General features: G+C 49.4%; 1 protein-coding gene across 2 annotated transcripts in view; it reads right to left on the minus strand.

Moving 5' to 3' along the window:
- Nucleotides 1-79: 79 nt before the first annotated feature.
- Nucleotides 80-27,292, minus strand: part of SAMD4B (sterile alpha motif domain containing 4B) — a 36,189-nt gene continuing 8,976 nt past the window's right edge. Inside the window, exons 2-14 of one of the 2 annotated variants that reach the window (XM_070387719.1) lie at nt 25,551-25,611; nt 22,546-22,947; nt 13,133-13,603; nt 8,477-8,716; nt 7,819-7,928; nt 7,576-7,662; nt 6,482-6,824; nt 5,674-5,759; nt 5,060-5,178; nt 4,236-4,434; nt 3,919-4,042; nt 2,503-2,586; nt 80-2,292 (exon numbers count right to left, since the gene is read on the minus strand). In XM_070387719.1, the coding sequence (XP_070243820.1) occupies nt 2,264-2,292; nt 2,503-2,586; nt 3,919-4,042; nt 4,236-4,434; nt 5,060-5,178; nt 5,674-5,759; nt 6,482-6,824; nt 7,576-7,662; nt 7,819-7,928; nt 8,477-8,716; nt 13,133-13,603; nt 22,546-22,741 (2,088 nt within the window). In that variant the 5' untranslated portion in view covers nt 22,742-22,947; nt 25,551-25,611 and the 3' untranslated portion in view covers nt 80-2,263. The remainder of the gene's footprint in view (nt 2,293-2,502; nt 2,587-3,918; nt 4,043-4,235; nt 4,435-5,059; nt 5,179-5,673; nt 5,760-6,481; nt 6,825-7,575; nt 7,663-7,818; nt 7,929-8,476; nt 8,717-13,132; nt 13,604-22,545; nt 22,948-25,550; nt 25,612-27,292) is intronic. The other variant, XM_070387718.1, reaches the window with a different exon arrangement.

A 27,292-nucleotide genomic window follows, 5' to 3' on the forward strand; every position in this document is an offset into this window, starting at 1 on the left:
TGCTTAAGGCACAAAAGCAAAGGCCACAAAGGCAGGGTCATTAGGTTTTTCAGGCAATGTAGCATAACAAAGATCAGAATCCTTTTCGTTTGTTTGTTCTTTTTTTTTTTCCAAAATAAGCCCAGACCATTAAACAAGTGAAACTCCATCAAATAAGTCTTCTCCAACAGCGAGAAAAACTGTACAGTTACTCAAAGCTGATTCTGCCAGTGGGGCTGGGAATAGAAGGGAGGGTGAAATCATGGTGGAGGGGCGGGGGCTGGGGAGGGGCAGGAGTGGGTCAGGATCCTGCCCATCAGAGTGGGGCCGCCTGCGTCCTGCACACTCTGCTGACAGGTGGGGGGAAGGGGGCAGCTCTTGCCTCCCATTATGTGGGGGGTGTCCCTCACCACCTCCCAGTGCCAGGCAGACCCAGCTCACCCTGATGGGTAGTGAACAAGACAGGACTGGCTGGGAGGAGGTGAGGGTCTCTTAAGAGGGACACCCTGCTGATTCCAAAAAACGAGGTGGCCCCTGTCCATCCCACTTCCCCGGGCTAGGAGGAGGATTGGAGAAGCCCTGGGAGTTGGAGGGGAATGAGCAAAGGCACAGAAACATGGAGGGGCCGGGATGGGGGACTTGCATAGGTTGATGAGTGTGCAAGAGGTACATAAATAAACCTGACACCCCACCCAGCCCGGCACTGGGAGAGGAGGGAGGGACCTAGAGCAGGTCCCCAGGGCCACCCCACCCCTGGCTTCCTCCCCCACCCTGGGTCAGAGTTGAGGGAGGTCCAGACCAGGAGGGCAGAGGCAAGAAGGTCTGGGGAATGGGTGAGTGCAGGGAGGGTGGTGGTTTAAAATTTTTTTTTTTGGTTTTTTGTTTTTTCCCAACATTTTGTATCTTTAATAACATACACAATGGTTACCAGCCATATTCATAACAAAAGTTATTCATAAAATGTATCTAAAAATAACATTTTTTCCTTTTCGGTGTGAAAAGCTTGAGAATGTCCCAGTGAGGGGGGGGCGGGTTGAGGGGATGGGGTTGGAAGAGGGGACCCTGGCTTCCCCATAGCCTGAACCCCCAAATCCCCTCCCTCCAACTGGGCCCCAGCACACCCCCTCAGTAGGAACAGAGATTGGTATGATTCTGGGGCTGGGACGAACCTCTGGGTTATGATATATAGTGTTCCACTTAAGTGAGGTCATGACAATGAGGGGGTGGGGTGGGGGAAGGGTAAAAGAAAAGGGGATAGGGGTGGGGAAGGAAACCAAAAACCATCCCCTTTCCCTTATTCTTTACCCCCAAGTCTTTCAGCAGCTAGACTTGGGAGTGGAGAAGAATTTGTGTTGGTGGGGGTGGGAGACGTTAAGGCAACAGACTTCCTGACCTCACTGGCTGCCCTGGCTCCCAGCCTTCGACCTCTGCATCTGCGGAGCCAGGGCTAGGGGTGGGGTGGGGAAGGGCTAGGGGGTGTGGAGGAGGGGGCTCTGCCCTCTCCCCTTGTAAAATTCAGGCTCCCCCTGCCACTTTCTTGGCTCAGAGAGAGGCCTGAGGATTCTAAAAATGAGAGGGAATGATCAGAGAGAAAAACCGTTAAGAACTATATAAATATGTATCTTAAATAGACCTAAGAAATTAATTGCAGAGAATCTCTGATAAACAGGGCAAAAGGAAGTGAGTGAGAGGAGGGTAGCTCCTGTCCTTGGGGAATGATGGGAATGGGGAAGAAGAAGGTGTAAGGAGGTGCGGGAGAGAGGGAGAGAGAGACAGGCAGACAGACACGCTCCTCTCCTCACCCGCCTTTATCTCCTCAGCTCCTCTCAACATTCAGGAGAGCAGATTATCTACCCCACTCATCTCTCCCCAAATGTCAGATGCTTCTGAGCAGGCCCCACAAGAGAGTGGGTCAGTGAGTCTGGGGGAGACTTTTTCCTTGGGAGGGGCAGGTGGCCAGCAGTCTAGAGGAGGCAGGGGTGGGACAGGGCCAGGTAGGGGGTGAAGGAGGGAAGGAGGGGGCAGACAGGCTGGCCAGTCCCTGCCCCCTTTATCCTGGCTGCCCCCTACCTCCCTGGGCCTCAGCAGAGATCCCTCGACGGGCCTGGGAGTGAGCAAGGCGTGTGCCAATGTTAAACAAAAGTTAAAAGGGTGAGAGAGTAGAAAAATATTAGAATGTATAGCTGAGCCAGCCCACCCTCTCGCTGTCGCGGAGAAGCCCGTTGGGGGTTGGCCCCCGCCCGCCGCCCGGGGAGCCTATGGGTGCGCTGGGCTGTGGGTCCCGTCAGATGGTGGAGGTTTTGTCTGTCCCATCTGTGGTAAGAAAGGGAGGAAGGGAGGAAGATCAGGAGCTGGCGGGAGGCCCAAGAAAAGGTGCTCAGGTAGCCTGTCATCCCAGTCAGGCCCTCCCTGGAGTCCGGCCTCCCCTAGGGACCCCTCAGGATGACTCTGAGTTGCTCAGTTCAGAGGTGGAGACGCTGCTGGGTAGGTGGGAGCTGGGTCAGGGAAAGAGGAAATGCTCACCACCCAAGGCGTGTTCTGTCATGCTCAGACACAGAGACTCCAGAGTGGGATTGATCTCCAGGTCAGGCCCAGGGACCGGGCAGTCTGGGTGGGAGAGAGGAGAACAGAAGCAGTAAGGATTGGACTGGGGTGAAGGGTAGAGTCACGAAGACAGAGGCTGGCGTGAAGGAGAGGCTGACGGGGACGAGAAGGAAAGGAGAGGCAAGAAACAGAGACACAAAGCCTGTAAGACATACACACACTTGGTACTGGGCAGACCTAACACCACTCACTGCTTAAAAGCTTTTCTGGGCTCCTCACTGCTTCTAGAGGAACTCTGAGCTTTTTACCCGGGTTCACAAGACCCTGCTCTTTCACCTTCCAGCCTCACCTCTCATGATGTCACCTATAAATCCACAAGCCATGTTGGATCATCTAATTGTCTCTCCTTAATAATAATAATAAAAAAAAAAGTTGACCCCTCTGAGACTCAGATTCATGACTAATAAGATGGGAATATCAGTGCCTTCACATGTGCAGCTGGGGATTTGACTGAACAGTGCAGGAAAGCTGTCTGACACACAGCATACTGGTGAAAAGAACTGGTCTCATTTTTCACTCCTGCAGTTCAGCCATTCAGTCATTTAATAGTGTTTACAGATGCCTACCATGTGCCAAGCCCTGTGCTAGGATGAACAGGACAAATGGGGTCTCCTGCCTGTCACATAATCTCATAAAAGAATCCTTTGTGACATAAAGAGTTTGGGGTCACAAGCAATCTAAGCTCTCTCTAGAGGCAGCCCTTTCCAGACCAGCCTTCTCTGCTTCTACAGCCTCAGTGCCTAGCAGCACAGGGGCTGGCACAGGGTAGTCACCCTTGACTTGCTGAGCAAGGCAGGGCTGCTGCTGCTGCTAAGTCACTTCAGTTGTGTCCGACTCTGTGCGACCCCATAGGCTAGCGTATCTCTAACCTCCCTTTTGCCTGCTTTGCCCTCCTTCTGATCTCCCATCTCTAGGCTGATCTGTAAGCAGAGGGAAGACAGCCCTTAGGGTAGAACCTGTTCAAAGAGCCGAAGTCTACAGGTCCCTGCTTGGTCACCTGGCCTCTGAAAGGACACTAGTGGACTGATAGGCAGGACTCCTTCTACAGAAACCTGGCCGCTCTGTCTCCTCCCCTCCACTCCTTTCAAACTGAGTATTTAACAATCCTCGAAAAAGACGCAGACAGACACCAGTATGAGCACTGAGATTATGACACAGGGAGGGAGAGAGATAAAGATGGGGGGTGGGTGGGGATAAGGAGTGAGAGAAGATGGGGAGAGGGGGAGAGACAGAGAACAAATATATGCAAGGGATAGTGTGTATAAGACCCAGAAGAGAAAAGAAAGGCCAGCTAAGGGTAGTGTTGAGGCAGAGTCCTAAGGGTGGGCACCTTACCTGGAGGGAACATGAGAATGGCCTGGGGTGACGAGTGGACTGGGAGCGAGTGGGTGCGCTGCACAGAGCTGCGGCTCTGGCTGGGCATACTGTTGCTGCCTCCAGGGTTGGCGAACCACAGGTTCTGCATGGGGCATGGGAAGAGAGAAAGCAGTGGGTGGGTAGGGCAAAGGCCCAGACCCAGGAGTGGCAGAGTTGGCAGGAGTCACCTCCCCACTAAGCTGGGCCCACCTGGACACAAACATATGGACACACACATCACAGGCACCACCACCCCAACCCAGAAGTGCCAGGCTCTTTGCTTCCAGCTGGCTCACCTGTCGGCCCTGGCCCCCAAGGCTGGGGCTGGTGAGGGCATGTCGAGGGGAGATGCCCCCAATGCCCGAAGGGCTCAGAAGGCCCATCCTGCCAGGCGGAAGGGCCCGGGGAGGCATTGGGAACTGCCGCTGGGTCCGCCGGGCCACCCCCATCCCCACAGAACCAGCTATGGGGAGTGAGTTCGAGCCAAACGCCCAGCTGTGAGAGAGCAGAAGGCAGGGTGTCAGTTCAGGTGTATGGGCCCATCTGTTTAACTCTTTTTCTTACTCCCCACCACCCCTGTGGTAGGACAGAACATAGACCTGCATGAGCAGGGATTCCCTGTCCAAGTCCTTGCACTGTCATTCTGTCTCCTTCTGCCCAAAAGGGACTCCTAAGATGGAGATGAGAGAGTCCAAAGGTTTCCTCAAGTCCACTCAAAGCAGTTCTAACTTCAATTCTCAAGTGTGATATTTCTATTGTTTGTTTGGGGTGAGAAGCGACTTCAGAGCCCTCTGCACACAGGTGAGGAGAACAAGGGACAAGCAAGGGGCCAGCTATGGAGATGGGTACTGATTCTGCTATACTAATGGAATATTAGTATATTAGTATATGGAATATACTAATATTAGTATGGAATATTACTCTATTCTAATGGAAAATCAGGCATCACCTGATTTTCTAATGGGAAAGTCCTCACTGGGTGACTTATATAAGGCCACTCAGTTACTGAATGAGGACAATTGGACTCCCAGCCCAGGACGCAATCACCCCTCTAAGCACTATCTGTCAAACAACAAGGGCTTACGAAAGAAAGGTCCCTGTGCCCTGGCTGCCCACCTACCCCTTCTGCTGCCTGTAGTTCTGCATCTCTAGTGCAGCTTTGCGCGGGAAAGTCCGGAGGAGCTTCAGCACTTGCTGTTTCCAGGACAGCAGTCGTTTCTTCTGTGTCTCCGTGAAAGCCTAGAATTAGGGGGGGTAAAAGAGGTGTGTGTGCTTCTTTCAGATCTGCCTTCTATCCATTCGCTCAAGTATTTATCAACTGCCTGTCCTGTGCTGGGCAACAATGGGACACAGAAGTGATCTGTGCTCACACAGCTTACAATTTAGCTGGGGAGATGATACATAAGAAATTGTAACTGTGATAAATGCTGTGAGGAAGCAACACAAGAGGCACAAGAAACCTGATGTTATGAGGGGCTGGTGAAGGCATCCTGTTTTACTGAGAGCTGAGGGATCAGCAGGCAGGAGGGGGACTTACTCCCCAGAGAAGAATTATGTACTAAGGCTCTGAGAATGGGAGCTCAGGGCATCCACGGAACCCAACACTGGAAGGATGAGGGCTGGAGAGATGGGCAGGAGTCAGTTAGGCGGGGCCTTGTTGGACACATAAGGAGTGCTGGTCTGAGAGGATGGGGGCAGCCTTTCCATTCCTGAGAGCCCTAGGGAAGGCCTCACCTCATGAGACAGGCACTTTTCGATGAGCTGGAGGTAACTGGTGATGTTCTCCTCGTCTGGTCGGGACACCAGCAGCTGGGTGCACACTTGGGGACATGGAAAAAGGCGGGAGGTCAGCCCCCAGAATGCCCTCTGCCATGTTCCAGCTCCCCTGGCCCATGAGAAGGTGGGTCAAGAAACTCATGCCGGATGAGTACTAGCTATCTGCTAAGCATTGCACCTGGCTTATTATGAGGATATATACAGGGCCCACCGTACTGCCTGGCATATGGCAGATATGAAGTCAATGACTTTTTCTCAAGTCTTGGGATAGTGTCATCAATGGAGGGATTTTTAGCCTGACGAGTCTGAGGTTCAGAGAGGTTGAGTTATTTGCCTCAGGTCACACAGCTAAAGGATTCAGACCCAGATGTAAACTTGCCTATGCTGTGCTGCCTTAGGAAAAGGTGAGCTCATTAAGAGCATCAGGATATCCATCCTGTGGACTTCAGTTGCCTCTGAAAGAACCAATGGATTCGCCTTATCTGTTTACTCTTGGCTGTATGCAGTTTCCACTGACATAATGTCCCGTCTTCTGCTCAGGTTGGAGATGCTTTGAGGGTAAGGGCTGTCTCTCATCATCAGCCTGGACATGCCAGAGGGAAGGGGCCTTGTCATCCTTAGTCTTAGTCCCTTTCTTTAGTGCTCTAGTCCCCAGGGTGCTTTGAAAAATTCTGCTCCCATAATTTAAACTGGATTTGACCCCTGATGCCTGGGTTCACTTGGTACCCTGGCCCAGAACTTCCTGCTGGGCCCTGGGTGGTCTCACCTTTGCCCATCACCCGTGTAAACTGGCTGGGGATGTCTCCATCAGCGACAGGAGCAGGGGCTGGCTCACTGCCATCAGTGGGAGCTGGAGCTGGTGGAGGGGGGTAGCTCTCTGCAGCTGGAGGGTCATTGGTCTCACTGCCCTTGTCTGTGCCAGGGAGAGCCAGGGGAGGCTCAGCACCTGGCAGCGGTGGCTCCCCCCGGCCCCCATCCTTGGCAGTAGAGGTGGTGGCAGCGGTGGCGGCCACGGTGGCCTGGAGGACACTGTAGGCCTTGATGGGGGTGATGATGATCTGCTGCAGCTCCTGCAGAGCGTTTCGCAGATTTCCGCCTTCCAGCACATCCTGAGTGGGGAAGACACAGCCTGGGTCACATGCCAATCCCTACAGCTCTGCAGAATGACTACGCATATAGGGTCAAACAGCCCTTGCAAACAGCTGGCGGGACCCTGGGTTCCACCACACAGAGAAGGCAGGTAAAGGAGCTGCCGGAGTGTGCACACACACATACATACACATTTGTACATACATATTCCCTCTTCCCCACTTCAAGGTGGAGTGCCATGGAGATCTGGAGAAGGTGGGCTAATGCTGGGGTCTCAGGGTCCCACTGAGGATGGAACCAGATTCAAACCCACAGATTTGGACTAAGACACTGAAGGGAGCAAAAACCAGAAGGCAAGTGGCAGGGAAAGAGGAAAAGGGATGCAAATCAAGGCAGATATGTAAGGATAGGGCGCAGATAAGAAATAACCAACTGGAAAGAGATCGTGTGCACAGGGAGACACTGCTCTATCAGAAAGAGTTGTTAGAAATGGAAAAGTGAAATGGAAGAGAAGGGGTTGAGTCAACAGATATGATTCCAGAGACACAGACCAGGACAGACAGGGAGGAGAGCCTCTCAGCCTCTCAGCTCACTCACAAGCAAGTGAGCCCTGTGATCTGACTTGCACTTGGTTCCCAGAGCCTGGGTCCCTAGGGTTGGGGAGATCCCGAGGTGGGGGGCGACATCGGCAGCAAAGTGGACCCAGAGCCCTCAGCATTAGCACCACTGGGCAGTCACCTGACCTTGGAGATGGGGATACCAGGTCCTCACCTTCTCCAGGGATTTGAGGACGCTCTGCCTCTCGCGCAGCTTCTGGATGCTCAGGGCTATCTTGTGGCGGGCACCTTTGGTGACATTCTGTGGAAGGGGCACAAGGGGACAGGAAGCTGGAAATGGGAGGTTAAGGTACTCAAGGTGCCCCAACAAGGCCCCAGGAGAAGAGGCTTGGACTGCAAGGGTCACGTCAAAATGGTACCGCCCTCAACCTTGCCCTGAGGGTCCCCTCAGCTTCACCTGCGACTCCAAGTGCTGTTCAGTCAGCGTCATCATCTCCTCATAGCTCATCTGTGAGAAGAGGGCTGCATACTTGTGCAAGCGGAGGCTCTTGAGCCACGAGGGCACGTCTGTGGAAAAGAAGGGAGGGCATAAGGTGAGGAATCTGGCCCTGGTGACAGTTGTGGGGAGGGACCAGGCATCAATCATAGGCAGCCTTAAAAGCTGTAGGACACTGGAAGGAGGCAGGGAGAAGCCCAGGATCCATATGCCCAGCCAGACCCTTCCAGGTGGCCTTCCCTGCTCAGGACACCCTATCCTTCTGAGTTGCTGCGTTGGACGTGTCCTAGGATAACCTCTGATGTCCTTAAAAGTATTTTTGGAACCTCTGTTCCATCAGTTACCTCTAGGTCCTAGCTTTCTTAGACTGGGCTGCCTGAGTGCAGGGGCTTTTCCCTAATCAGACTGGGACTTGTGGGGGTCTCTCTGCTCAGTCTTGAGCCCTTAGAGCAGGGACTGTCCACATTCCTCAGACCTGTATCCCCTTCTCGGGGGGCGGGGTTGGGGGGAAGAGAAAGAATTGGGTGGGGAGGGGTGGCAGCTCCAAGCTCTCTTCTGTCCTTTTAAGCTCTGCACAAGCCTCTTGAGGAGGTCCTAGTGCTAGTCTCCCCACCTGTACCTTTCATGCCACTGCCGTCCTCCTGGAAAGTGTTCCGGCTGGAGCCCTGCTCCTCCGTCTGCTCACTGCCAGAGGAGGCCACGCTGCTCTGCGGTGAGAGGGGTGCGTGGTCGGGCGTGGTGAAAACAGCCCGGGCCCCAAGCTCCTCTGGACTCGGCCACTCACCAGGGGCCTGGGGACTTGTGGGGATGAGCGACATGGAGCGCTTCAGCGGGCTGGGGTGGATTTGGCAGGGGAGACCTGGCCGGAGTGGGAGAGAGACAAGAGGTCAGGACTGGGAATCTGACCACAGGAGACCATGTTCCCCTGGTCAGTGCCATGGATGGCAGCTCAGCCTCGGAACCCAACAAAGGGAAAGGACCCTGGGGTCTGAGGGGAACTACCTACCAGCTACTGTAAGTTCCCGCATTCCCCTACCTACCCAACCCATTAGCAAGCTGTCGGCCACTTCTCTGAACTGCTCCACTTCCTCTGCTAGCACCCTGGGCTAAGTCACTGGAGTCCTTAGCTGGAATTGCCATCGCAGCCTCCTCACAAAATTTCTTGCCTTCATCTTCACCCGCTATGGTCTATTCAACTCACAACAGCCACACTGATCTTCCTTTAAATGCAAATCTGACCCACTTAGTCCCTGATTAAATCCTACCTGTAGCTTCCCTTTACAAGAAGAATAAAATTCAAACCCTCCTCCCAATACCTATAAGGCCTTACAGGACCTTGGCCCTGCTCATCTCTGAGGTCTCATCTCTCATAGCTCATCCCTCTGGTTCAAGCTTTTCTAGCCTTTGCCACACCTCTGCCCCCAATTTGTTCCTGGAACAGTGGAGCTTGTTCCAGCCTCAGGACTTCTGAGCTTGCTCCTCCTCCTTGTTCTCCTGATCTTGGCAGCTGGCTCCTCCAGGTCTCCTCTCAAAAAAGCATCACTCCTTTGGAGGCTTTCCCTGAACCCTCAGTCAGAAGTAGCTTCTCCTCACCAACCTCCAATCATATTACTATGTCCTGTCTTTCTTACAGCACCGATCACAACTTGAAATGACCTTATCTAATTATCTGTTCACTTGTTTATAACTGTACCCCCCTACTTCAAGACCTGTGAGAACAGGGCCCCATCCTGTCTTAAACATTATTAATTAAACTCAGTAATTACAGGGGGGTTTTCTACAAGAGGAGGTTCTACACAATTATGTGTAAAGTAAGTGAATGAGGTACACATAAACTGCTTCCTCAACATCTATTATTGGGCTTCAATGCCTCCCAAAAGATGTTTTCTTGTTCTGAGCCCAAACAAAGGTGAATCCAGGCCCTCATTCACCAGATGTTTCATATCCTCCATCCATCCCATTCCTGGGATAAGAAAAGGGATCCAATTTGATTTTTAACCATTCTAAGGACAAGGCAGGTTCCCACGAGCTTCCAGACCTTTACACATGCTACTCCATTCCCCTAGCTCACCAGTCACCCACCCTTAACTGCCAGCCACTTTGGCCTTCATTCCTAGCTCAAGTGTCCCCCTCTTCTGCGACTGTCTCCTCTGTGTGCCCTGGGCCCCTGTGCTGCTATCTCAAGTCCAGCCCTCCTGTTCCTTCCCTAGGCTGCCTCCCACTGGAATCTGGGCTTGTGTAGGATGGTGGCAAGCCTGCCCAACCATTTCTGCATCCCCAAGACAGGCCAAGACACAGGAATGCCTGAAAATTCACTGACTCCAAAAGGAGGGCACCCATCATCCTAAGAGTGCTAAGGGGGCCTCTGAGCTTGACGCAGGAAATCTAGAAGTACCCCAAGTCAAAAAGGAAAAGAAAACAAAGCCAAAATGCCTCATGCTGCATAGGTGAGACCATCAAGGCCTAGAGAACAGAAGTCCTTCACGCCAGTTCCCACAAAGAGTTAGGAGGCAGAGACAGAAGAACCCTAGCCTCATTTCTGATGGAATGGCTGGGTTTCCTGTGAGTGCCTCACTGACACCCAGATTCAGGACACCCAGCCTGTATGGGCCCCCAAAGCACCTTCCCTCATTTGTGACAGTTATCTATGCTCCTAGCCAGGAAGTCACCTGAGGGAGAGGGCAGTGCACTGACCCCATCCATGAAGGCTACCCTCCACCCACTATCTATGACCTCTGGGATCCTCCGCATGGGGCTCCTGCAAAGCCTCTGGACTTGTAACAGATGTCACCCTCTGGGCACGGGGGGCTGGAGAACCCTTAACACAGGCCTTTTTTTTTTTTGGCTTGTCCTAGTGCCCCTGGCTTCCTCGTTTCTCTCCTCTCAGCCAAGAAGGGGGCAGGCGAGGCTGAGAGGACAGGAAATTATCCTGATTGGAACGATTGTGCAGTTCCTGAGAAGCCCTGCTTGGCCCCGCACTAGGGTGGAGGCTGGCCACAGCATGAGAACTATAAAAACAGGAATGCTGGCCAGATATCCAGGGCCTCGCACTCTCCAAGAAACCCTGGTCTGTCCTTGGCAGAACCCCAAACCCACCCTGCCTGCCCTTACAGGCCGATCCTTGCTCCCCACTCAAAAATATTTTAATGACTTCCTGTTTCCTGCAATTGCCTTAAATTGAAAAGCTTCATCTTATCCTTCAAGCCCCTCTGCCCTTGCCCCCAAATGTGACCCTAACATACTAAGATCTGAGAGTCAAGACAGACCTGAGTTCAAATTCTGGCTCAGCCACCTATTAACTTCACGAGTCACTTCATTTCCTCCTCTGTTTCCACTTTCATGTGAAGTTTTTGGTTCAGGGGCAGGCCCATGGTAAACATGAGTATTTGCTATGGCTATTACTCATTTAAATCCCTGCACCTCTCCATCCTTGCCAGACCCGTCTACATACCATTCCCTCCAATTTGACATCCCTATACCTTCAATCCATGCTATGCCCTCTACTTGGAATGTCCAATTTCTCTTCTGGTTCAAATCCCATATCCAACATTGTTCCAGCCTGGTCTTTTAAAGTTGCTGCAAGTACGGGCACCCTGCATGGATGACCCCTCCTCTTGATGAGCATCTTCGGGAGGGTCACTTTTAGGTGGGGGCAGTGTAGCACAGTAATTAAGAATATGAGCTGTGGAGCCAGACTGCTTGGATTTAAACTCTGGCTACACCACCTTGGGCAAGTGACTTTTCTGTGACTCAGCCAATGAATTTTTTAGTATAAAGTTCTCAGAACAGCTCCTGGCAAAGACTAAATGTTGAATATATTTTAGCTAGAATTATCATTATTAATATACCCTCCCAACTTGGACACAGAAACTGTCATGCTCTGAGACTGGAAAAAAAAGTCCAAGACACCTTGGGTTGTTGCTAGAGCTCCTGGAAATGCCCCTCTATCCCTCTATCTTCCCTGATTCTTGCCAACTCTTGGGAGGGAAGCAGGTGACCAGGATATCCATATTCAACTGGGGAAGAAAGAGGCTCAGGGGTAACTGATGTGTACCAGGTGCCATACAACTCGGTACCAAAGACCCAAGGTTCACCCTGCCCCTGGCACAGGTAACATTTTCATTGTCACCCTCAGCTGGCCTGCTTTAACCAGGGCTTGCAAAAGGCAGCCGGCATCTTGAGGTTAAATCTTGGCAACTGCTTGCCTTGAGTCAGGTCACGTGACCATCACCTCATCAATCCTTGGAAATGTCAATCTCTTTTATCCTGTTCATTTCAACTAACATTTTAAAAACCGGAAAGCAACTATACTCTAATAAAAATTAAAAAAACAAAAAACAAAAACCTGACTAGAATACCAGCCCCTCCTGCTCACCCCAGCCTCTGGAGGTACTAACTAGGAGAGTCATTTTGAGACCGCTTAGTTGGAGGATAGCATAGTGTCAGAGGCAAGCACTGTTATCAGGCTGCCTGGTCTAAACCTTGGCCAGTTTCACTACTTGCTTTGTGGCCTTGAATACAAGACTTCATCTCTTTGCGTCTCAGTGCCTTCATCTGCAGAATGGGGCTACTGATACTGTTGTGATGAAGATTAAAGGAGACCATGCCTGCAAAATGCTTTTAAAAATGGAGGACCTAGCACAGTCAATGCTAAACAATGTTGCCTACTATTACTAAAGCCTTGCAGTATGAGTTACATCGTATATGAACAGGCTTACAAACATACACTCCTCAGAAATGAGTCTGGTAAGCTGGAGCCAGATACAAAAATCCAGAATGTCTGAGCTAGAAAGAACTTCAAATTATGGTTACTAACTCAATGCTTTCAGAGGTCAGGCAGTTATCACACGTGCCCAAAGTTGGATGGTTGCAGCAGGGGCCTATTGGGACACGTGTAGGGTCTAAAGGTGGTAACCAATATTTAACTTCATCTTATGACTGCCAGGAGACCACAGGCCTTGATTTGCCAGATCGTTTGATTTTTTAAGAAAAGCTGAAATCTGGATTTTTAGGGGAAAATTCCTTACATTGCTGATTTATTTTAAAATGTAACAAAATAAAACCAAAGTTTTATTGAGTTTGGGCTCAATAAAGCATGTTGGCATGTCAGAAATGGCTCTGGGAATGCCAGTTCACAGCCTCTACACTGCCTCATAAAGCTGAGGCCCAGAGAGATTGGTTATGTGACTTGCCCAGGGACAGAGTGAGGGAAGAGAGAGCCCAGTCTGACCCTTTTCAAGTAGGCATGGCCTCCCAGGAACTCCCACCTCCTCACCTGCATTTGCGTTGCTCCCAATACTGTTGATAGCTGGCGGCACTGAGCTGGGTGGGTGGAAGGGCACATGTCCATTTTCCCGGGGTGGCTTGTCCTGCCAGGCTGGCCCTGCATCCCCAGGGCCCAGCTCTGCAGGGCCACCCCACTCATCTGAGCCCTGGCGAGAGTGGTAGGTGGGCTCAGGTCGGGTGCGAAAGCCGCTAGCTAGCCGGTCTTCCAAGTGGCTGAGCCAGAGGGCCAGTGCATTGCGGTCCTCCAGTGTGGTGGCTGGGTGGATGAGGGCATAGGAAAGCAGCTGGCGGCTCTCCTCGATGAAGGCATTGCTCTCGATCGAGTAGGCCAGCACTTTCTGCAGCAGCCTCATGTACTCCGACTTGGCCTCCGTGTTGCCTGGCTGAAGCAGGGGTAGGTGGGACAGCAGGAGGGATACCACCTTCTCTTTGGACTCCTGCTGCCACTGGCTGACGATGGCTACAGAGGGGACAAGAGGGAATGTCAGGGGAACCAGGGTGGGGGACCCCCCATAAAACCAGGAAAGGTGTCTACAGGCCATTCCCTCAGCTCCAATTTCACTTCCCTTCTCCTTTCATGACTCCAATCTTATCCCTCATATAGGTGATATCTAACATACTCTGCCTGCTTCCATGGTAATTTTTTTTTCCGGTTTCATCACTCCTACTCTCAGAAACCTGCTATGGCTCCTATCAGCCAAACGTGCCACTCTGGAACCTGAGTCCCTCCTGCTGTCCCCAGGCCGGCTCTTCTTGCTTTATCCCTACTCCTTACCTTCATGGTCTCTACTCTCTTTCCCCTATCAAAACAGCCTTCATCCTGACTTGGAGGACAACAGAATATATTGGTTAAAAGCTTGGGCTCAGGACTTCCCTGGCAGTCCAGTGCAGAGGGCAGGGTTCAGCCCCTGGTTGGGGAACACAAAATCTCACATGTTGTGTGCTGCTGCTGCTAAGTCACTTCAGTCGTGTCTGACTCTGTGTGACCCCATAGACAGCAGCCCACCAGGCTCCCTGGTCCCTGGTATTTTCCAGGCAAGCACATGGTGTGTAGTACAGCCAAAAAAAAAAAAAAAAGCTTGGGCTTTAGAATCAGACGGTCTGGACTCCCCCAACTTACTAGCTTGACCTTAGAAAAGTCACTTAAACTTCACAGAGCACTGATTTCCTCACCTGAAAAATTTAGTACCCAATTCACAATGTTACTCTGAGATTCAATGAGTTAATAAAAAATGGAATGTGGCCTGGCATATAGAACATATCTAATAAATGCTGATGGCTGCTTTTAAAACTGCAATCAGCCTCTAGATTCTACCTTTCCAGTTCATTCCATATACCAGATGGATTTATCTTCCTAAAGCACACCAGGATATCATGTTCCTGACCTGAAGCTTATAATGGCAACCAGCACCAACAGACTCAAGTTCAAGAGCTCCTAACCCAACATCACCTTCATTTCTAGGGCATTCTTCCAGATAAAGACTTAGTTTAGGATACCCCATCTTCCCTGGGGCTCTCTAAATGCCATATTCATCCAAACTTCCACACTCAGGCTGAGAATCAAGGTTTTAGTCTGCAACAGTCTTCCTTCCTCCTATCCAAATTATAAGTCTTTTATGGATTGCCTAAACCTGTCCTTCTTCAGGACGTCTTTCCTGGCTACTCCACACCTTGGGGATCTGGTGATGTCTCCTTTCTATCCCAACCCATAGTCTGAGGGCCCATCCGTCCTGTGAAGATGAGTGAGGCTTCCTTGTTCTACCCAGAAGTGAGCTCCCAGAGAATAAGGCCCCAAGCTAGCCCCACAAAGGTGGCCTTGGGAAGGAACTGTTACAGGACTGACTATCCCTCCTTGAAAACCTTGTTACCACTTCCATGACTAGTTCAATGGAGTGGAGGATGGCAGGTAATGCTGACGGGGAAAGGGAAAAGGACAAAGAATACCAACACTTGAGAAAAAAAGACAATGATCAGGATCAACTGTGTTCTCACTCTTGAGCAACTGAGCTCATACCTGCATCCACAGTGACAATCTTCCAACAATAAACAAGGGAGTTCTGAGAGGTGAGTTACTGGGCTAAAGGTAAGGTCTCAGAAAGGCACAAAGGAATTGAATGGAGCTAGGACCCCAGAGGGGTGGGTGATGAAAAAGAACAGGTAGTGATGTGGCCCATGTCCCTCCTCTCCTACTTACTGATAGAAACGTGATCACTGCAGAGAGCTCTACTTTCTCTATCTTAAAGAGAGACTTAGGATCATTCCTACCTGGCATGGTTGCTATGAATCTAGACCACAGCACAAAGCAGGACGTGAAGTAAGTCCTCAGTAAACATCAACTGTCATTCCTAACACCATGGTGGTTATACCTTACACGGGCTTCTTTTTGAATACCCACAGAGATTCTCAAAGCATAAGCTAACTCCCAGATCAGGAAACAGAGAGGCTAGAAATGGGCATATACAGGAGAGCCTCAGAATTTCAGGCATCTGGATTTCAAGTGAGCCCTGATCTGGATCCTTCTGCCTCCAATGGTGTCTCAACTCAGTATCCTTAAGGCTTAATACTCTGAGCACTTCTGGTCACCTCTGCCCACACTACAGGCTGGACACCTAGCCATTGGGAACATGGCATAAAAACCTGAGAAATACCTTTTTTATACACATTTCTTTTTCTTAATGATGTGTCTGGAAATCTGTGGCTTGGGAATTCATATTTGTAGCTCTAAGAAAACAAAACACATACAAGTCCAAACTCTTGGCCATATCAGTGCACCTTTTCTTGCCTGGCCTCTCTACCCTAAGCTGTTAAAGTGCTCAAGGGTTCATCCATTTATTCAGAGTCATCAGTTCATGCTTATCCACAGTACTGGCCAAAACAGAACTAACTACACAATAACAGTACTAATGCATAATCCCACAACCCTCTACTATATCTCTCCAATGCCACTTTCTTCTTCTTCCCCTTGTTCGTGGCTTTCCAGATCCCTTTCAGGACCTGGCACACAAGGCCAAGAAACCTCATCCCCTCCATCTTTAATCTCCTGAACTAGCTCCCCATGACCATGAAGCATTCTCTTAGGTCATCTCCATATCAAAAGATCTTTTCAAGGTGGGACAAGTCTTCCTGACTTCAGGGAGCCTTCACTGTTTGAGTTCTCCCACCTCCATATGGCATTGGATCACAGGGAAAGGAACTCCCTGGCACTCTATCTCCTTGACTAAGTCCCTAAGTTTTCAGTTCCTGATAAGAAGGAAGAAGAAATACAGTGATTGAAGATGAGGGACAGAAAGTCAAGGGCTTGCACCCCAGCTGTGGTACAGGTGCTGGGACAACGTGCTTCCTCCTCTGTAAAAGAGGGGTCACAGGGCTGCTAAGAGAATTTAGGGAAGACAATCCACATAAAGCACCTGACAGAGTGTGCCCATAGTAAACACTCAGTACATGTGACTCAGTGATAGGTGAATTTCTCCCTTCTCCTCCAGCACAGTTGGCCTACCCCTTTAGCCCTACCCTGATGCTCTCAGTTGCTGTTGTTTAGGCCTTACAGGGTAGGTGGAGGCATCTGGGACAGAGAAAAGCCTTGTCCAGTCCCTCCCCCACCCCAGAGTACTGCCAGGACTCCAGGGCTAAGGGACACAGTTTCTCCTCTGGTACTGCCAGGGGACATGAGAGAAGAGCCCCAAGGGTTGGGCTCAATGAAGGACCTTGTTCTACTGCAGTCAAAGGGGAAAGTGGTTTTAGATGAATGGAGGCTGACCCTAGGGAAATGTGTGTTCATGTATCTGTGCGGCAATGTGCTGAAAAGGGTGGGCCTCTCAAGACTGGAAAGCGTCAGTGAACACTGGAGCTGGTCCAAGGAATCTGGGCAGCCTCAGGGCCCTTGGGGTGAGCCCAGCGGAGGCTGCAGATGATGGGTGGGGATGAAACTTCTAGGTTGCTGCCCAGATCAGAAGAGTCTGGCCCAGAGCTGAGAGGCACAGCAGAGCCCCAATGAATACCTACACAGCTGAACCCAGATGGTTCCCTGGAAGGCAGTATTGTCTGTGTGTGTATAATATACCCTGTCTAGGATCACTCTGTCCTCAGGTCACTCTGTCTCATGTCCTAGCAGATTATATGGTGTAAAGAGTATAAGTTCAAGAGGCAAAATTGCCTGGATTCAAAATCTAGCTTTGCCTCTAAGACACAAGTCAATATAACTGTGGGCCAGTCCTGTAACCTCTCTGAGCCTTGGTTTCCTCTTCTGTATAATGAGGGTATTTAAAGCCCTTAAAACACAGGGTTGTTTTAAAGATTCAATGAGATAATCGTGCAAAGCATCTGATCTGTGTTAACTACTCCATGCACTTCAACTATTATTGTTGTTGGCTGCTGGTTGAAGATCTAGAGCTCAAGCTATTTTGGGGCTGGAGGAAGCAATTCACATAGGAGAGCACATCTGGGTCTCCCCCTTAAGATTCCCGACAAGGGTGGGGAATTTCATGCAGTTATTTACCAAAAACAGACACGTTTCTGGTTCCTCTGAGCTAGAGGCACAATAAGCAGTGATGAAATTCTGGAGGTGGGCGGATGGGGGAGGGGACTGGGGAATGCCATGACGTCAATGACTGCAGCTCACCAAGCTGCAAACCTGGACTCCAGAGAGGATAAGGGAGACTGTGTAAAAGTGCTCTCCTTGGCCAGGTGACCAGAGCTAAGTAGGTCATGACCCTAGGTGCTGCAAATCACAGGAGCCAAATGTATCTGGGAAACTGCCATAAGAAGAAACTCATTTTTACATGCTGGGCTGTTGCAACAATCGTGGCAGCCTGTGGCTGGGTTTTGGCTCCAACATGCCCTTCAATGCTTCACCCCATCTCACACAAATGTAGGGGAGGGCAAAGGGGCTCACATTTTTGTTTGATGAACTGTGTTAGTAGAGCTTATAAGGGGAGGGTGGAGGCATCAGAGTTGAGCTTGGGTGACTCACTCAGCCACAGCCCCCTCTTGACCTCAGTTTCCCCACCCAGATTCAATGAGCCAAGGAGGGAAGGGCTTAAACCTGATGGATACAGGGACTCTGACTCAGAGAACAGGAGGAGAGAAGAAATGCAGGAAATGTGGCCCAGGAGGCCAGAGGACCAGGGAGAGGAGACTTCAGCTTCCCGGGCCCCACCCTTGGGCTCCAAGTCATCATGGGAAGGGGGGAGGCGGGTGATAGGATTACTGTTGTAGCTGCAAGTAGGCAGGGCAGACAGCACTGAGACAAGGAACAGGGATAATGACAAGGGGAAACCTGGGGCTTCTCCTTCCCTGGTTCCAGAGACCCTTGGGGTGTTGCTTTTCTGTTTCTAGGTTTTATCTCAGACTCTGCTCCCATGAAACCAATAGTGGCCGCGTGGGCTGAGGGGCTTCCTTCTACCCTTCTGGCTGCTTGAGAGGAAGGGACAGCCCAGACCAGTGCCTCTTCCATGCCTCCCAACTCTCCACTTCCAGTAGGTCATGTGACAGTACCCTCAGCACCTTAATGGGCCCACCCAGAGTCAGTGTCAGCAAAACCAGCAGTTCTCCACTGAATGCACACAAGCACCAAACAGCAAGCTTAAAAAACACCAAAATCTCTGGAGATAGGACCTAGGCCTCAGGTTCTTTTCATAAAGTGATTCTGACATGAAGCCACCATGGGGACCCACTTACCAAAATTCAGCTCTCTGTACTCTCTGGCCCATTCTGAGGAGGCTATGGGAGGGTAAGCAGCTCTGACCCAGACCCAAACTTGAACCCAGGATCTCCCTGGGAGAACTGAAAGAAGTAGCAGGGTTGGGTAGATGAGAAATGAAGTACAAACCCCCCGAAAAAGGCAGAGAATCTGCCTCACTGTTCTGCTCTCCTGGCCCAAAGGGACTGAAAAAGAGCATCAGACCCTATAATAGGTAATCCTTATCCAAGAAAAGGTAGACCAACTGAACTCAAAGATTTGGTTTGCAGGGTAAGTGTGCATCTTGGTGGGAAGGAGGGACAGGTTCTCTGAGGTGCCCATTCCATAAAATACTAGGAACCACTGCTGTACTTGGAGAGTATATGGAACAATCCCTTCCTTGTCTAGATGAGAATCCTCAGGCCCAAGAGGGATGGGGCTGGCCCAGGTCACAAGAGGTGTTAGTGGCAGAGCTTGATCTAGAACTCTTGGGTGTCCTAATTCCTGTTCTCATGTCCCATGACAAATGAATCATCAGTACAGAATCATCTCTCAAACTGCCTAGTCAGCAGAAGAACCAGGGTGCCCGTTAACAGGCCTATCCTCTAAGGATTCTGATTCAGTGGGTCTGGGACAGGGGCCCAGGAATCTGATTTTAGGTCACATTCTCCCCCATCAGGTGGTTCTTATGATGATGCAAATTTGGGAAACACAACAGGATGGGAAAGCCATAATGGACAAGAGAATGCAGAGCTCCTCCTACAAGGCAGGTCTCCAAGTCCAGTGCGCAGCTCCTTCCTTCACCAGTGAGGTTGGGAGTGAGACAGGAAACACAGGCTTGGAGCCCCCATGCCTATTAGGAAGAGGCATTCAAGGTCCAAAGGACTGATCTCTGTGATCACCTCTCTCTCCAGTCATGTTTTTGCTCTAATCCTGGCAGGCTTCCTGCTGACTCTGGAACACACCATGGCCTGTCCTCTCTTCCCTCACTCTAAGTTTTCCCTAACTCTCCATCCACCTACGTACCAACTTGTTTTATTCTTACCACCTGACATGGGGCTGGGGATAAAGACCTTGATTCATATATTCATTCACCAGTCAAGTCATTGCAAGGCAGTTCTCAAGGACAGGCATTAACCACAACATCTTAAGGCCAACTGTCTGAGATGGGTCTCAGGTTCTTGGTATAAGGTATGTCATGTCTTTCAAGGGCAATGTGGTAACAACAGATATTTTAAATGTATATAACTTCAAACTAGCAGTCCCACAGAATTCTAGGAATTTATCCTAGAGATGTTTAAAGCGTACTCAATACAGCACTCCTTTTAAGAGCAAGACCTTTAGAGTCAAATTCCACCTCCACCTCTGACCAGTTGTACAATCCAGGGCAAGTCGCAGACCTGTCTCATTTGTAAATGGGGGAGTTATAAGATCTTCCTTACAGAGCTGTTGTGAGGATTATGAATAATATAAGTAAAGCACTGCTTGATACACAGGTCAGGCTCTCTGTTACTTTACTATTCTTACTATTAAGCCGCCATTAACAACAATGAGGTATATGTGTACATGGTGAATAAGGAATGATCTTAAGGTTCCATTTTTCAGTGGAAAAAAAATAAATTAATATGTGTGATGCTCTGTTCTTTGTGCTAAAACCATCAAAATAATGAAAAAGTTGGAGGGAGAACATGAATGTACTCAAGTGGAGAATGTGCTTTAATGTGCACAGACTCTCTTATAAAACATACACAAATTGGGAATGTGGAAGTCTGGGAGACCTCACTTTTCATCTTTCATATGGTTTGATTTTACTGCAAATTTTGAAAACAAAAGCAAAAACTAAAAATGCTCTAGTAAATAAACAGCAGTAAGCAACCAGTGATTTTGATAGATGGCCAGGATTGGCACCCAGTGCTCATCCAACTCTCTGCTCAGAACGGTATGGTGGGGATGCATGACCAAGCCACTTAAGACATTGGTCTGCCTCAAAGGAGCTCCTATGCTGGGGGTACAGCCATACCACAACCACAGATCCCCTGCCCTGGTGCTAGAGCAGAGAAGAACCCTCCCTGGTGGGGAGGATGGGAGAACTGTGAAACAGCTGAGGTCTGAGCCGGCTGCAGCCAAGCTGGGTTCCTGCTGCTCACTGTCTGAGACAGGAACATAAGCTGGTGACTCCTGGCCTGAGGAACTGACTTCCCCTAAAACCATGGCACTTCTGTGATTTGTACAAAAAAAAACTCAAAGTAAAGGTGACTGCTAAGATGGGCAGGCCTCAGAAGAGGTGGAAGCAGGTCTGGGGGTCCCCAAATCCCAATCCTAGCATCCCATGATGATTTTTCTCACCTATAAAAAGGGGAGAGCAACATTACCTATCTCAAGGGGTTGTTATATGGGCAAAACAAATTACTGACAATAAAAACAACAATTAACATTATTGAGTGTTTACTGCATGCCAGACATTGTTCTCAGGGCCCACAACTAACCTATAAGGTAAGCACAGTTATCTTGATTTTAAAGGTGAGGAAACCAGGGCTTAGAAAGGTGAAGTTACTTGATTATATAGCAAGTGACAGAACTGGGATTTAAACCTAGATAGTCTGATTTTAGAGTCACGAAGAACACTTTTCAAAGTTACTATATAAGTAAAGTTAGTACCTGGCTTGTTGTAGGGACTCAGTGTGAACTGCTATCATGAGGAAGAAGGTGGAAACATTAGGGCACACTCTACATGGGTCCCTGGGTACCAGCCCCATCCAGCTAGCTTTCAGGTGCATATACTCCCTCTCTTTGGTTTCCATGGCCTTCCCTTGTGGCTCAGCTGGTAAAGAATCCGCCTGCAATGAGGGAGACCTGGGTTCAATCCCTGGGTTGGGAAGATACCCTGGAGAAGGGAAAGGCAACCCACTCCAGTATTCTGGCCTGGAGAATTCTATGGACTGTATAGTCCATGGGGTCGCAAAGAGTCGGACACGATTGAGGGACTTTCACTTCACTTTGGTTTCCATCTCTCCCACCTGTCACCAAGGTCAACACCTCTCCATCCAGCCTTGGGAAGCCCCAGAAGGCCTGAATGGCTTCAGCAGTGCCCTGTGAGATGGTTCTCTGGACTGACTTCTATCTACACTTGGGGTCTGAGGGAGAGGTTCTAGAGAAGCCTTGCTCACCCACACCAGTGTCACCCTCATGAGACAAAGAGTACTTCTTTACTGAGTGTTCAGGAAACTGACATGGACTACATGTAAATTCAAAACTCTCTTGAAACTGTTTATGCCTTAGGTGCAACCTACCTTTGAGGGGGTAAAGAATAATACGACTTGTAACTTTTGGAAGAGTTCTAAAATTCCCTCCTAGCTCTGATGTCCTGGAGCTTGAGAAATGAATGAATGCTCACCTTCCATCCCCCTTTCATCGGTAATGGCTTCAGTCTGTTCTTGTCAGCTGCCCTAAGTGATCCTTCCTCTGCTGTGGGTAGTTTCTAGTCTCCACTGCACCCCCCCCCCCGCCCCAGGAGTGTCCCATTCCACGTCTGAGGATTTCTGGCAGAAAGCCCCAGAAGAGACATGATGATGACTTCAGAGGTCAGGGACTCTTCACCTACCAACAAGCCTAGAACCCACATTTCTTAGCACCATTGCTGGGTAGGCCTCCTCAGTCACCTGACATCTGTTCCCATCCCAGGTCTCCCTCCCACTTTGCTCCCATCTCTGGGGGTGGAGACTCACCAGCACTGTTGGCCTCCGACTCCAGCAGGTGAATGTCATTGCAGTCTGCCAGTGAGTGCTCCAGGCAGAGCTGCAGGAAGCGAGCCTGGGTGCGCGTGACTCGCTTCAGAAGTGATAGCAGGGCCACTGTCTGTTCACACTCATTCCAGCCCTTGAACCAGCCAGCGAGGATGCCCACCTGGTCTCGGAACATCATGGTGCCAGGCCTGGGGCCAGGGTGGGGGGACGGCGGTGGCGAGGGCCAGCGCCGTCACATGGTCTCGGCTCTGGGCTCCTGTTTCCTCTCCCCTGAGGGCCAGGGCTTGAGGACGTTCCCTGGCGTAGTGGCAATGGGTGATGAGGGGAAGAGGACACCTGCTCACATCGGGGGAGGTCTTGGTCCAGCCACGCCTCTCCAGGCTCCTGGAAAAGGAAGCAAGGGGGTCAGAAAGAAGAGGGTAGAACTGGTCTGGTGAGTTCAGGGGTTAAGGAGGCCTCATGTCTTCCCCTTTAGCTCAACTCTGCTGAGCTCCTGGGAGAAAGACAAAGCCAACACCAGATACTAAGCCAACTTTCCCTCCAATCTTCAGAGCCAGAGAAAAAGCTTGATTGGGACTCAGAGACTCAGACAAAGGAGAAGATGCTGCCCCTCACATCTGGCTGTCACAGGGCCAAAGGAAGTGGATTTAAAGCAGAGTAAGTTGGTAAGATTTTCTAGATGCAAACAGGAGACAATGCACACTACGGCAAAAGATGTGAATTAATGGAGACCTGGCCCCAGGTGACATGACTAAGCAGACATGTGATGCTGAGCACATGTCCTGACCTTGCTAATCTCTGGTCACCTCCTCTAGGGGGCTGGGCAGAGTCACTGCTTGCCTGCTAAAAGGAACCTAAGGAGTCTGTGTATTATTTCAAACTAAGACCCACAAAGCTGGAATATGGGTGAGTGGTGACCCCAGTGGAGATCTCAGGTACATGGATAGCTATATGATCAGCAACTGGGTGCCTAATGGTAGGAGGTCTTTTCAAAGATCTCTAACATGCTGGTGGGGCGGGAAGGATCTCATCCCCTCCAACCCAGCTCTCCCACTCTGATCTCTAAGATCCCATCTACCCTTGCTCTGAGGTGAATCTCTCCCAGCCTTCTTCCTCATTCCCTTAAGGATGCTCCTGACTCAAGTCCTCTGGATTGGGATGCCCCCTTGGCTCTCAGAGATGCCAGCTTGTCATCCATTTTCCTAAAAGCCAAGAGGATACTAACCTGAGAAGGGGATACATCAAATGTTAAAAACTCCAAAGCAAGAAAGTATCCAAATTCCTTAGGCAGGAACCACACAGAAGCTGTGTCAACTGGGCAGACAACAGATTTATTCTTCAGTTGACTGGTTTCTGGACACTACTCTGAAGCCTTTCTTTAAGTGGCTCCTGATCCAGGTCTCCACTCACATTTCCTCTGTCTCTCCTGAAACCAGTGCCCTTGGCTCCATCCCCAAACCACATTTGGCTTCATCTCCCTCTGGCTGCCAAGAGGACTGACAACTTCATACAAAGACTCATTGAACCTGCTGGGCTAGGTCTCAGGGAGCTACTGCCATCTCCCTGGATGTCCAAGCTCCTGCTGAGGAGCTGTGAGGCACACCTGACAATGGCGGAGCCTCACCACACAGACCCTCATGGGCCACCTGAACAGAGCAAACTGGCCTGGCTGTCGATCCCTTTGGATACAAGAAACAAGAGAAAATGTGGGGGGAAATGAAACCTTATTCCCAATTAAACAACCCTCCCAGAAATCTTTCTAAACGACCTATCAGGAGCTTCCCCAGTGGCTCAGTGGTAAAGAATCTGCCTGTCAATGCAGGTGACACGGGTTTGATCCCTGGTCCAGGAAAATCCCATACACCACAGAGCAACAAAGCCTGGGTGCCATAACTACTGAGTCTGTGCTCTAGAGCCCATGAGCTGCAACTACTGAGCCTACGTGCCAAAACTACTGAAGCCCGCGGGCCCTAAAGCCTGTGCTCTGCAACGAGAAGCCATTGCAATGAGAAGCCCAAGCATCGCAACTAGAGAGTAGTCCTTGCTCCCTGCAACTAGACAAAAGCCTGAGCAGCAATGTAGATCCAGCACAGCCAAAAAGAAAAATAAATACATAAAAACAAAAAACAAATAACCCAATGACAAATCAAATATTGCCTCCCTGGCTTAAAGTCCTCCAATGACTTTTTACTGCATTTAAATAAAATGCCTAGAGGGCTCCCTGTAAGACTCTGGTGGCTGTTCTAACCTCACTGTGTACCGAGTTCTTGTTCACTTGGACTTAAGCACAGCTTCCCCCAACCTATCTATGGCTTGCTTTTATTTGTCACTCAGGTCTCAGCTCAGTGTCACTTCCTCAGAGAGATCTTCCCTGATCATCCAAACCTAAGAAATTTCTGTCACTCTACTGAATTTATTCTATATAGTATGGCACCCTCAGTATCTTATTTGTTTGTTGTTTCTCTCTTCCCAACAATTGCAAGCTACACAGTTGCCCAGGGCCCAGAACAGTGACTAACACTTAGAGGGTGTTCAATACGTATTTATTGAATGAATGGATGAATGAAGGTGAGCATGGAAGCCACACTTGGGACTTCTACAGCCCTTGGGGCAAAGATGACAGAAGGAATGATCAAAAGGATGGTAAAGTGATTTGGAAACCTTGCCCTAAGAGAAAAATTTGAAGGCACTGGGGAAATTTCCCCCGAAGAGAAGACTCAGGAGGAATGGCATAACTGACTTGAAATACCTGAAGGGGTAGCACACAGAAGAATCAGAGTTGTTTATTTACTCCAGAGGAGAATCAGGATAGATGGCTCTAAGTGAGAGGCAACCTGAGACATGAGAAATGTTGAAAGTCAAGAAAATTCAGTTCTAGTCTTGCCCCAGCCACTGTGTCACTTTAATCTTTAAGCTAGTCTGTTTCTCTTGTCTAGGATGTGTGAGATAAGGAGCTAGACTGGTCAGACATGACAAGTGGGTTTTACCTCACAGGCTAACTCCAATCAATTGGTAGTGGCTGCCTGGAACACTGTGGTGAGAAGGATCCTAAAGAAATGAAGCAATAGGAATATCCATCAGTGGAGAATGATTAATGAATTGGAGAATACCTCATACAAGGTGATATTATGTAGTAATTAAAAATGTGCTTGGTTCTGACAGCCGAATACAAACTATGTGCTTCTAGCTATGTGTAGTGTTTGATCTTTACAACGTAGAGTGTTACGGTTAGTCCGTAAGTACACAGTACTGTGTTCAGTCATTTTTGTAAAGTGAAAAAAAAAAAAAAAAGCCGTATATAAACCCCTTACATATATGAATGCCTATGCACCTATGTATATAGAGAAATGTGTAGAATGATACACCCTGTGCCATTCACATTGGTTACCTTGGGGAGAAGGAGGAATTAGTTATACTCTTTTCATATAACTTTGTGCTATTTTACTAGTTCCACATGAACACAAATTACTTTTGTAATTTTTCAAGATAAATTTAATTTTAAAGAAATCTAAGGCAGCATTCTACTTTCTGGCTCAGTGAGAGAGTGCTGTGATTGATTATCAATGTTTGCCCTGGATACCGGACAGATGAGTGGTACTTCATGTGCCTGAAAAAGTCAGTTTCCCTTCCCGGCTCCAGTATTTTGTGGCTTTCAGTCCTAAGGAGACAGCAGCTGCCTCAACATAAGGAAGAATTTTAAAATAATGTATCTGTCCAAGAATGGAACTGGCTGCCATGTGAGGAGGTAATAAGCTCCCTGGCCGCTGGAAGTGGTCAAGCAGAGGCTGGATGAACATCCCTTGGGAGTGGGAGGGATTCCTTCGCTGGGTGGCAACGCATAAGATAGAAGGACATGTTACTATTTCAGAGGGAACATTTGTGATGGGATGTTTGCTATGCCAACAGTGTTTACGGCAAAAAGATGACCAAATCCACAAACAGACCTAAGCTGTGCACTCTTGCCTATAAACACTTTTACTGGGTGGCTACTTTCCCTAAGCAACAGCACTGTGCCCCTGAAATAAAACTACTGACTGAACATTAATCCAGCTTCTTCCCCAAGCCAAATGCTAGAAGCAAAGCCTTGGGACACAGTAGGATCTCAAACATGATGCTTACAAGGCCAGATTTTGAATGCAGCAGGCCGGTGAGGGCTATGGTGAGCTGAAAAGCACAAACACTGTCTAAAGGGAGAATTTACTATTGAGCTCTAATCAACTGCTGCCATGTAGGAATTTGGGTCCAGTATTGTTAGATTTTCTTTTTTTAAAAAGAGGAGCCAGAAATCTAGCTTTTTAAATTAAAATTCCCCTATTTTTAAATGTTAGAAACTAATTCATATTAAAACAGCAACAATGAACCCTATATAGAACAAACAAAGCCTGTGGCTTAGGCCAGATAGACACAAACTGCAAAAAGATCAAAAGTCTGATATATATCCCTCTCAAGGGCCTCTCTGGTGGCTCAGACAGCAAAGAATCTGCCTGCGGTGTGGGAGACCAGGGTTTGATCTCTGGGTCTGGAAGATCCCTGGAGAAGGAAATGGTAACCCAGTCTAGTATTCTTGCTTGGGAAATCTCATGGACAGAAGAGCCTGGGAGGCTACAATCCATGGGGTTGCAAAGAGTTGGACACCACTGAGCAACTAACACTTATCAAGGGCCTAGAGAAGGTTCTACATCTTCAAGCCACTCCACTGCTCAGGAAATGTGATGAGGAGAGAGGACCT

Source organism: Bos mutus, chromosome 18, assembly GCF_027580195.1.
Source record: "Bos mutus isolate GX-2022 chromosome 18, NWIPB_WYAK_1.1, whole genome shotgun sequence".
Classification (NCBI taxonomy): domain Eukaryota; kingdom Metazoa; phylum Chordata; class Mammalia; order Artiodactyla; family Bovidae; genus Bos; species Bos mutus.